At 43.3% G+C, this 11418-nt stretch overlaps 1 protein-coding gene across 4 annotated transcripts in view; it reads right to left on the bottom strand.

The window, feature by feature from the left end:
- CIDEA (cell death inducing DFFA like effector a) overlaps nucleotides 1-9451 on the bottom strand; it is a 13105-nt gene extending 3654 nt beyond the window's left edge. For 3 of the 4 annotated variants that reach the window (XM_027885354.1, XM_027885355.1, XM_027885353.1), the window contains exons 1-4: nucleotides 9318-9451; nucleotides 5141-5297; nucleotides 4804-4950; nucleotides 2438-2586 (exon numbers count right to left, since the gene is read on the bottom strand). In XM_027885354.1, the coding sequence (XP_027741155.1) occupies nucleotides 2438-2586; nucleotides 4804-4950; nucleotides 5141-5297; nucleotides 9318-9355 (491 nt within the window). In that variant the 5' untranslated portion in view covers nucleotides 9356-9451. Of the gene's footprint in view, nucleotides 1-2437; nucleotides 2587-4803; nucleotides 4951-5140; nucleotides 5298-8626; nucleotides 8914-9317 lie in introns of those variants that run through there. The other variant, XM_027885356.1, reaches the window with a different exon arrangement.
- Between the last annotated feature and the right edge of the window lie 1967 nt (nucleotides 9452-11418).

The raw sequence follows: 11418 nt of genomic DNA on the forward strand, positions 1-11418 counted from the left end.
ATTCTCCAAGAAACAATGGGGGTATCAGCACCAAGAGCTATTTTGGAGTCTCATCCCCACAGAAGTCAAGTAGGCCCTCACAAGTATGAGGCTGAGGCACTGGGGGAGAGAGACATAAGAAGTGGGACCATTTCAAACCTGGAATGGGATCAGTTTCTGAAGATGCAGAAACCAGACTAGCCTTCTTCTGCAAAAAAAGGGGGGAAGATTTGCAGAATTCCTGTCTGAGAAAGCATGCAAGTGTGAACCCTCTGCTGCTATTCACTTGCCCTTTGATCTTCAGCAGAAAAGGCAAAGTCTTCTTGCTACAAATTCATTTTTCCCCGCTGTGATAAAAGAAGGTTTGCAGTCAAAATCCAGTTCTTCAGAAGAGTAGAATGCCCTGTTCTTATAGCCTGGGAAGCCTTTCAAGAGCACTGTACTCTTATTTGTGCTTCCCTGAAATGTGCCATTTCATCATGTTCTTCCTCCATCGCACAGTACAGGCCAAGGAGCTTTACAGTTGTAAAGAAAGCTGCACCTGGTACTGAACTTTTGAGCAGCTGCAGTGTGTCACTTGCACACAAGAGCAGTTGCCACTTAAGCCATGGAGCAAGTTATTTGTTGAACTGGACATTTGATCCTTCAGTTGGACACTACAGGGAGACTACATCAGGGGAAATGTACTAATCAGATCCGGCAAGCTTCCAGTCCCTCCCACCCATGAACAACTGTAGATTTTTTTAAGTCCTTTCCCTTCACACTCTGCAAGTAGACTCAGGGAGAGGGCATCAGAATTAGCAATCTGGAACTCATTAGCAGAGGGACCTAACATCATCTGTCTCCTATTTAAACAGCAAGTTGAGACAGGCTGTCCCTTTCTTGTGTTCAAGGGCATCTAGGTTAAGATAATCTTCTGTCACCCCTGTTCTTTGCTAGCAGACTATTTTCCCACCTTGCCACTGGCACTTCCCTTACAGTTCAACTCTGTAACATAGCAGTGCTTCCAGAAGAACTCCACAGCTACTTCAGCTGTTGCCAGCACCGCTCCTTTCTCAGCAGCTGCCCTGTCTTGGCAGGGAGGCAGAATTGTCACTTCAAACTCTCCTTAGCAGCGCAAGTTCCAGTGCTGATACTCAGCTCCATAGCAGGCAGCCAGAGATTAGAGTTTGTTTTGGCTTAGGAAACTTGACAAACACAGGAGCTGGACGAGTGCAGCTGTCCAAGGGCAAACCTTTGCTTTGAAGAAACGCTAACAAAGCCAGTGTTACAGGTGGGTGTAGCATGAAGCTGGATCATCACTGCAGCCTGACCAGAGGCAAAGTCTTGTCTACAGTCACACCAGCTGTAGCCTGAAAGATTAAGCAAGGGACCCCCCAAGTAGAGCGGGAGAGGTCAACCAGAGTGAAAGACTCGAAACAAGATTAGCATTACAATGCTAATTAGCATACCTGCATCAGGAGAGGAGGGAATACTTAAAGACTTTAAAGACTACATGTCACTCAGGGGAAGTGAAAACTTTGCTTGTGACATATATTTCTGTCTGTCAGATCTGGTCCTCGAGTAATAAAATGCAGCAATGCTACACCATTGTGTATCAACCAGAATTTGAAAAGTCAGGTAGAGAAATTCAGGGCTGCAGCTTAAACAACTGTCAAAGTATGGCACCTCTGTGTAGAAGGTATCTGAATTCAGGAGTCTTCTTGAACCAGGGCAGGACACAGTTTTGACAAGGCATCAACTTTTAACTCATCGTTGAAAACAGTGGACTGGACAGGTATTATTTTGCCCCTGAATAAGACAGCATTTCCCAACAGCCAGTTCTACCAAATTCATAACCCACCACAGATTAGTCCTGCAGAAGAGAGTGGTCCTTGATAATCTCCATTAGTCTGCCTCCAGACAACTTGGTTTAAGAATAGTGAGATCAGTGTCTTACTACAGATGACAAATTCACAATAAGATAAAGTGTTGTATCTCTTCCATTTTCCTTTGCCTCTATGTAGCTCAGCTGGTGAATTTGGCAGACAGAAACTGCAAAGTCCAAGCAAGCTTTAATACTAGATCTCAAATTCCTATAATTTCATTCCCTGGAAGTCTTCCTTTCAAAGAGCTTCTTTCTCAGGCTTCTGCATTCTTCACACAAGTCAAAGGAGTTTGGGGAAATTCTCTCAGCAGAACAAAGAGACTATACTTACACCCTTGCAGTAAATACAAGCTGATAAGATTTTTGCCTTGGGAGAAATTTAAGATTCCACCATAAAAAGCTGTAGGAAGTTTTTGCAAGTCAGCTATGCACCTTACAAAGGAAGATTCAGCATATTGGCCAGTATGTAAGAAATAATAAAACTAACTTTAATAATACTAACTTTATAAACGCACCTGCTTCACACAACCAATAGCAAACACAGATTTTGTGTTAACGTATACACCTGATCAGTAGTGGCAACATACTTACCGCAATATGCTTTTTGCTCCCATGAATTTAATATCCCATGAGACAGAGTAGATCTCATAGAAGGTCGCCTTGATGTTTAAGCAGCCAATAAAATCCTTAGGGTTCAGCTTGTACAGATCAAATGTGATGTTAGCTACCCCATTTCTTGTCTAATTTAAAAGAAAGAGAGACAGTTTGTACCATGACCCAGGAAACTACAGCAAGAAAATTCCTAACAATACAGCTCTTCAGAAGCAACTCTGCTTATTCCAGTCTTAGGGTTAGCTCTTGGTCAGTTCTAAACTAGAATTAAAACCGTTAGCACAGAGAAAGAAAAGCAAGTCTGTGTCTTATGTAGTTTTGTTCAAGTCCTGACCAGGATTTTGAAGCTATTCCAAAACGATGGAAGTTCAAGTGACATAGCACCTCCTGAATATTTCTTTTCTGTAGTAGAGTTTCTTCAGCGTATACTGAAGTCACAGGTAATGACACTGGAGAGTGTTCCTACTGATTATTTATCTGTTACTTTCCAGTTGCTATCTGAGGCAGCACAGTTAGTCCACACTGAAACAGGCCACTAAATAACCTTCTGTTTAGGAAAGGAAACAGTATTGATGAGCACTCTTAGAGACAGCTACAAAGATGACATATGTGAAAAGTCATGTCCTCGTTTCAAACCCTGGCTCAAAACACCTCTTTTTCTTCCTACTGAAAAGAAACACAGGGAGGGAACCGCTGCTGATTAGGCCTAGGGTTTAGTCATGAGTTTTAAAGAGAAAAATCAAAGGAGAAGGAGCGTGGAAAGTCATCTTCCACCTTAAATCCAGCCTCCTTTATTGAAAACAGCCCTTGTCTGCTGCAGGGCTGACAGTGTGCTTCAAGAAAGGAAAAACAAAAAGAAAATAGCAAAGAGAATCCATATTTACAGAGACATCTAGTGGATACACAGGATCCTCTGCTCAGCACATTCCACTCAAGGTTGATGGCCTGGCAGCTGTCAGGTTGGTTTTTGCATGCTAAATGAAGCAATAAAGTTGCGTAAGGCTGGGCCTTTTTGTACTTGTCTCCCCAGCTCTCAGACAGTGCCATGATAAGTCAGACAAAGTTAAACACAGCAGTATATCATTAGCCAACAGTTTTATGCCTGTTTTACTTTGATAGCCCCCGAACTCCAGCAACAGGATCCCCTATCAACAACAGGTTTGGATATGTAGAAGTAGTTGGTATATACTTGGTAGCATGTCCCCTCCTAGACCCTCCCTATTTGCATCCAGAACATTTGGATAAAGCATAACAGAGCTGGTGCTGCACTCTAGATGATTGTGAAGCTGCGGCAGTCCTGCTGTCATTCAGCATATACTAAAGAGGGGCTGCATTCAAACTTGTGCTCCTGCCATGCCAGACACGACAGAGGGGAAAGGAGCAAGGTGGAATCACACTCCGGCTACAACTTCTTTTTTGCCCTTGGAGCTCATGGCCCAGATGCAGCAGGCTGGTAAGCCAGTGAGGTATCTTGGGGGAAAATGTCCAGGCTGCCCACACTGCAGCAGGACACTGAGGAAACAGGGCCACGCAATTGAGCCGTGTGTGTACAAACATAAAAACGCTATGTCTGCTTACAGCTCCACAGCTAGCTCTGCACCTGGTAGAAAAAACGTTGATGCAAGCAACAACCATGAAAAGGAAAGACAGTTAGGAGTTTGACTATGTTATTAATGTACAGATGATTATCTCCCCACAAACCCACTAATTGGACACTGAGTTGATGTGATTAGAAGGCTAAAGCTAGCCAGTTTCAATAGTTCTTAAAACATCTTGAAGCATGTAGACTAATGCTAGGTTCTAATGCCAACTTTTAGCTATTTGTAAAATTAAACAGGCATTTTTCTAAACTTCACTAAACTATTACTACATTCACAAGACAGAACTCGATTTACATTGCTTAATTTGACTGGTTTTTATGCTTTAAAAGCTGGCTTTTAAGGACATTGACTCCATGAAGCTAAAAAATACAAGTTCCTAATTTTCTTTATGTTACAAAAAGTAAGTAAAGAACAAACAAGTTCCTAATTTTCTTTATGTTACAAAAAGTAAGTAAAGAACAAAGTTATTTCTCTAAAAGCAGGGTATTTCCCCTATAATTCTTTTCAGTTGTAATGTTTTATTTCAATTCCTGGTGGATCTTCGCCAACAGATTATGTGCAAACAAGGGAAAATAAAAAATATGGGCTTGATTTTTCCCCCAGGAAGGCTCAACAAGGAGTTGACACCTTTACTTTTTTGGGGTAATTTTTCTCCTCTTCTCCCCTCTTTTCAACAATTTTAGCAGCCACAAACATTCTTCCATCCACTTCTACTCAAGTGAGAGAGATGCAGTCAACACTTACTGCTGTCCATTTCTGTCCTTTTTCTAGAACCATGAGGTGTGTATTATCATCCAGTGACTTGAAAAACTCCTCTGTGTCCACAACTGTGCCATCTTCCTCTAAAACCATAGTAATTCTTCCAGCAGATATAAAGAAGGAATCCAAAGTCTGAAAAAAAAAACCAGAAAATTTTAGCATTCTAAAGAGAGCCCATCATTTCATATTAAGATTTGTTTATTTGACATAGTCTACCAAACTTCCCCAGTAATGATTTTTAGAAGAAAAAGTCTGTGGTTTGTCTTTCTGGGACACTGTATTTCACTATAAGTTTCAGTTAGAGTGGGATTGTTTGCTATACCTTCCTGATGAGCTCTTGCAGGCTGCTTGCAACAATTCCTTTCCGCCTGCTTCGGGAGGCATTGGACACTCGGAAAGGTCGCCCTGCAGGCATGAGAGGAGGGAACAGGGCCTGTTTTGTTATGGCTCCTACAGATGCTCCCATGGATATCAAAGATCTAAGATAAACAAAAATTCAACATAGTTATAAAAAACCAGTCATGTCAAGTTCTGCTAGAAGGAGGAGGACTGCTGAGTTCAATGACATAATCACATTATACGAGTAATTCACGGATCATGTTAGACCAGTGGAGCTTCCTTTCAAAGCTAAGTATTATGCAGCCCTACAGGTATGTCTCTGAACTTTCTCTTTCGCCCATGACATTTGGAAGCACTTTTAAAACTAAAACAATTTCAAGCAGATGCGGGCCACCTCTAGCTCAGCTGGCATCAAGGTCACAATTGCAGTGAAGCTGATGGGTTTTAATACTGAATTAAAAAGGCAGCAGCTCTTACTGCATTCAGTCACTTGGATTATTCTTTTTACCTGCAAGACAAACATGCAGTGAGATAAATAATTAGTTGAAAGTAACCTTATGTGTTAAGATAGGAGTTTGCTTTAAGAAGACTGAACGTAGTACCCATATTCAAAATACCTACTGTCACGATGCAAGTGGAGCTTTTTGATATAGTTATGCTTGACTTACAAACAACCAAGACCTTTATCTTGTAAATTATATCTACAGCCTATAAAAATTGATGGAATTTTGAAAAGCACAAACTAAGACTTGTTTGTGCCCTAATGTGTCAGAAGGAGTCAAATGAAATGAAAGTTAAGGTCCAAGTACCTAAATACATGGTGTTGGAGCAGGCTGCCAGAGAGGTTGGAAAAATTCACTTTTAGAAAGACATTTCAGATTTTTCTGGGCAATTGCATGCTTTAATAGTGGCTGTTTCCCTTTGGTAAACCAAGCACACAACACTGGTAACTGCCTACTCCCACACCAAGGTACAGACCTGCTCTCATCTACATTAAGTGCCACTTTTTTTGCCAAATGCTGTTGGCTAATTCAGTAGTCAGCTTGCCAAAAATGATGCTCTGCCTGACACCTGGAAAGAAAGGATTGATCTCGAAATCTTTTAAAGGGAGACAATATTTTGCCTGCCACACCCTGAGACTTTACCTCCTTTGCTCCTTAATACTGAATTGCTCTGGGATGGGAAGAGGATGTATCCCCATACATAGGTGTGAAAGGTCAACTTTAGGTAGGAAAATCTATTCTCAGACACTTTCACCAAGAGTAAAGGAGTGAACTGGCAGCCTCTTTCTGCAGCCAGAGAGTGAATACAGGAATTCCTGGAACAGCAATGAAATGGTATAAAGTTACTCAACTAATAATGTCCCAGTCACATCTTTTTTAAAAATCCACATGGCTTTCAGGAAACAAGCATTGTTTCCAATTAAAGAGCTAATAAGCACTATTCCTCCTGGAGAAGGGTCAAGACCAGGGAGGAGGACAAAGTGACAGCAGCACTGACAAAGGTATTGAAGCTCCACAGAAGGGAAGCCTGCCAGGGCAGGGCATGTTTGTCAGTCTCGTTGCTGACTAAGTTAATTGTCCCCCAATCACCCCACTGGTCCGTGGGCAGCTTGCGATCTGAATCACTGAGTCTCTTCCTCAGACAGGAAGCCTGCTCATCTACCTTGGGGCTGGGGACACCACTTTAGAGGGCATCCTCATGTTAGAAAGAGCAGCATTCAGTTTTCAAGAGCTTCATTCCCTCTTACACATTTGAAAACCTGTATGTAGAATAGTTACTTGAGTGATGTATATGACAGTACTGCCAATTTTTTTTTTTTGTTTGTTTTGTTTTTTTGAGGACAGTCAATGCCAGACCCATTGAAAAGTTTGCTTTCCCATTACTTAAGCCAAGTTGTCATTCACAAAAAGACAAAGCATAAGGTAAAGAGCCAAAACATACATGCCAATACAGAATGAAAAGTGTTAGGGGCACAGCTCATGGCACAGCTGGAGCTAGCAGGGTTCACCTCAGGCATTAGCACAAACAACTACACAAGCCATACTTTAAAGCTCTGAGCAGAAGTTCCTAAAGGATTCGAGATCAGTCACCTCACACTGCTGCCTAATTCTAGGAGATTTAAAAAGTCAGAGAAAAACCCAAACCAATCAGATTAATAAACCAGGACTTTCATTGTCTCCACCAGACAGTGACTGAATAGGAGTTGAAGTCTTAAGAATTTATTTAACATTGATGACATTTCACCTACATTTTTATAAAACCTGTCAAAATCATCTTTAAACGAAGGCTACTTATGAAGCAATGAGTCTGAGCTCCAGGGCAGGCTGAGGTTTCAGCTAATGAGAAGTATTAGGAGACAAAAGCCAGTATGATTAAATAAAGCCAGATAAACAGATTGTGAACCCTTCCCTTTCTGGGCCAATTCCTGAAAGCTTGGATTTGTGTTTGTGGGTTTTTTTTTTTGTTTGTTCGTTTTGTGTGCCACTCTCTTTCCCAGACTACAGACTCAAACAGGCCAGCTTACACTCACTGCTCCTAGAAAAATCCCTTCTTGTTGTAGCTGTCCTCAAAACCCAGACAAACCGATTGACTGGAGTTGCCAAAAATAATTTCCTATTAGAAGCTGATCAAGCTAAGTCAGGAAACAAGTGGTGGAAAGAAACTAAGGTATAGTTGGTTTTATTATAAGGTTGAGGGACATGTCAGATACACATATTTTTTATTTTTATTTTTATTTTTATACACATATTTAGAGACACTTATTTTTATTATTCTTTAAAGTTAAAAGGATCGAGTCCTAGCTCTTCCCTAAGGGAAGAGAAATCCTTTGTCTGTGGAAAACAAAAATGCATTTTTAAGTGAAAGATCAAATATCTTAAAAATCTAGAATCTTACCTAGGTTTTTTTTGATAACTACAACCTGCTAGAGGGGGACTCCCAGGTACTGCTGCAAGCATTCACTGTAATGTCAAATCTGGTGGAAGAGATTAATTCATTTTTTTAGGAGAATCCAGGGATTAAAAGCCTGCTTTGAGCCCTGTACACATATTTCACTGTTTATCCTTGTTTGCAACGTGCCCCATATGTTTGTATAAGAATCTCACTCATAAAAATGAATGTTGCACAACACAAGTGGTTCCAGGATATGGCACTGTGATTTTTAGGTGAGGGTTCACTGGCAAACGGCAACGTCAGTAACAGTGTAGTAAAAAAAAAAAAAAAAAAAAAAAAAAAAAAAAAAAAAAAAAAAAAAAAAAAAAAAAAAAAAAAAAAAAAAAAAAAAAAAAAAAAAAAAAAAAAAAAAAAAAAAGGAAAAAGAAAGAAAAGAAAAGGGTCAGAAATTAGTCAGGAGACTTAGGGTTCAACCAGACTGCAGCCATGGTCTCCCTAATAGAACAAGAGCTGTGGAGATACCAGAACCGCAGCTGGCAGAGGATACATTTTTGGGTAGTGTACGGAACTGTACCCCCATGGATGTGGATGGCACTCCTGGAACGCTAGCAGAGCCCAGGGGTTGTGGTCATGTTGTCACCGAGTACAAACGGCTCCCGGCTACATGGAGGCTCCGCTGCTGACGCGCCAGCTCCTGGCACGCAGGCGGCAGCCTCGGATGCCGGGATGTGAGCGCTCCCGGTCGTTGCACCTCCGCAGGCAGTTTAAACTGCAAGGCTCCTACCTGCGCTTCCCTCAGCAGAGTTTCAGCCAGGGTCACAGAACCAAGGTTAGAAAAGACCTCCTAGATCATCGAGTCCAACCTCTGACTTAACATAACACCTTGTCTACTAGACCATGGCACTGAGTGCCACATCCAGCCTTTTCTTTAACACCTCCAGGGACGATGACTCCACCACCTCGCTGGGGAGCCCATTCCAATGCCCAATCACTCTCTCTGTAAAGAACTTCTTCCTAAAGAAGGATTGCAGGGCTGCGAGAGTGTCCCGACTTGTTTCTCCCACCCAGCGCCCATCAGGTTTAATCCCCCAGGAGCCCCGCCTTGGCCGCCCTCGCATAGCGCTCCCGATGCGCCCTCTGCTCCCGCAGCGCTGGAGCCGACAAAGAGCTGTTCAGACTCGGGCATCCCCCGGCAGGCAGACCCTCTGCCGTGATCAGTGTGGGAAGCGGGGATGGAGAAGGGGTGTGGGTATCCCCGCACTCACCGCAGCAGCGATATCACGAAATCCCATGCCACTTCCATGGCCGGTCCGGCCGCGGGGCAGCGCCGGTCACGGTGCTTAAGTGTGGCGGGCGGGGCTCCTCCTCCGGGTGGAGGTGGCCCCTCCTGGTGCCGGCCCTTCCTGCCCTCTTTCACCCCGGCGGCAGTAGGAGCCGTGCCCTGGGAATAGGGAGCACTGCCCACACAGTCCCGGCTGGGCTTAACGCTTGTTCCACGGCGCCAGCGGCGGGGATGCAGGAACAGGTGCGAGGTAGCGCTTTTTGGGAAGGAGTATTTCTTCAGGTGCCTTATGGTTTACCCGGGAAAAGAGCGGGAAGGATTTTGTTCAATGTGTGTATCGGAGGTGCATGCTACATCGTGGCTAGTTACAGCTAATATAGTAACAGTGAGCCAATCTCATTTGCAGCCTCTCGGTATTAGAGCAAATCAACAGATTAAGTATCTCAGCTTCTGATTTTAGAGCCTGTGAATAAGCTTACAGCTCGGATTAATGTTTACAGTAGCTTCAGTGGGGATGTTTACTGTTACTCCTACAGGCAGGGGGGCAGCGCCTTCTGTTCGCTACACAAGAACGAAGGCAATATTTCCTGTTCCCGCGTGCCTGTCGGCACAAATACGGTTCTTTTGGGCCCTGGAACCAGGTTCTGTTGTTTACATCTGTCCAACCACTATTGCACAGGGAAAACAGCCGGGAGCATTGAAACCTGCCTCTCGGGCAACAACCTGACCTAGGGCCAGCATCTGCACCAGGAAACCCTGCCACTGCTGTTCAGGGAATGACTTCAGAGGCCCTTGCCATCAGCACTCAAGTTACCCCCAAGGTCAGGAATAATTGGTTACATGGTTAACTGAATTGTTTTTCCTGAACTAGCCTGTTTAGGGCAGGAAGAACCAAAGTACCTCTTACTGTCCAGGTTCCTTTAACCTGCAGGCTGACACCTGCTAGATGTCTTCCTCAGTCCTCAGCTTTTGGGGCCCTTATCAGCTAAGGATTTTTGTGAACAGGTGGGTCTCCAAATGTCTGGAGGAGGTGGAAATTCTGGTCTTGCAGAAGCTTAGTTTTCCTCTGGTTGTGTGACTCTCCCCAAAGGTCTTTGTACAGGCATCCAAACAGTGCAGCCACTGCTAAGCAGCCCCCTGAGGTGACATACCCAATGCAAGGTCTGACACAGCTCTGAGACAGGGACAGTGTGTTTTGCAAGGACATGCTCCTCATCAGAATTAGTGCCTCGATTTGCATGGCAATTGTCGCAACTAATACAAACACAGATGCTTAACTAATACAAACATAGGTGCACCAGAGTAACAGGAAAAACGTGTCCTTTTGAAGACTGTCCTGATCTATAATGAGAGAATAGTGTTAACTGTAGTTTTACAAACTGCCTTAAACTGCCTTAATACTCTTTTTTTTTTTTTCCCTCTGAGCAAGCAACTGTAAGGCCATCAGATGGGTAAAATCATTGACTTAGGAGCTGGGCACCTCAGCAAAGAAGTGCCTTTGAACAGCAGCAAGACAGCATACAGATGGGATGTGCACAGAACCTGCTGAGGAAGGGTACAAAACAGTAGCATGAGCCAAATCTGGCAGGCCAGGGCAATAAAATGAGATGTCATAAAAGACCAGAAGTGACAAGATAACACTCAGTATAAAGAAAATAGCTGTAAGAGGCAGAATTATTCCACTCTTTTACAAGGAGAGAAAATGAACTGTAGGTCGAGGTGAGGAGGCCAGAATACTTAGCAACATTTGCTTCAGTCATCACTAAAAACATTAATCATGCAGGGGACAAAGTACGTGCCTGGTGTTGAAGGGAATGAACTCTAAAAGTGGAGTTAAATAAGCAACTGTGTTAATCCCTCTTGCCAAACTACTGTCTCAGTGTCCCTTTGCTGAGTGCAGTGACAGCTTCCATATATGCTACATTTCCACTGCAGTTCAAGTTAAACAAGTTTGCTCAAGTCACTCCTCACAGGGGTCACATCTCTATGAACAAAAGTCGGCACATGGCGTGTTTAACAGGGTGGGGGAGGCACTTGAAGTAGTTTAGCTTGCAACTTCCCACTGGTGAGCATGCAGGATTTCC

This window comes from Empidonax traillii, unplaced genomic scaffold (assembly GCF_003031625.1).
Source record: "Empidonax traillii isolate 1590-97213 ecotype Southwest subspecies unplaced genomic scaffold, ASM303162v1 scaffold165:size1224784, whole genome shotgun sequence".
NCBI lineage: Eukaryota > Metazoa > Chordata > Aves > Passeriformes > Tyrannidae > Empidonax > Empidonax traillii.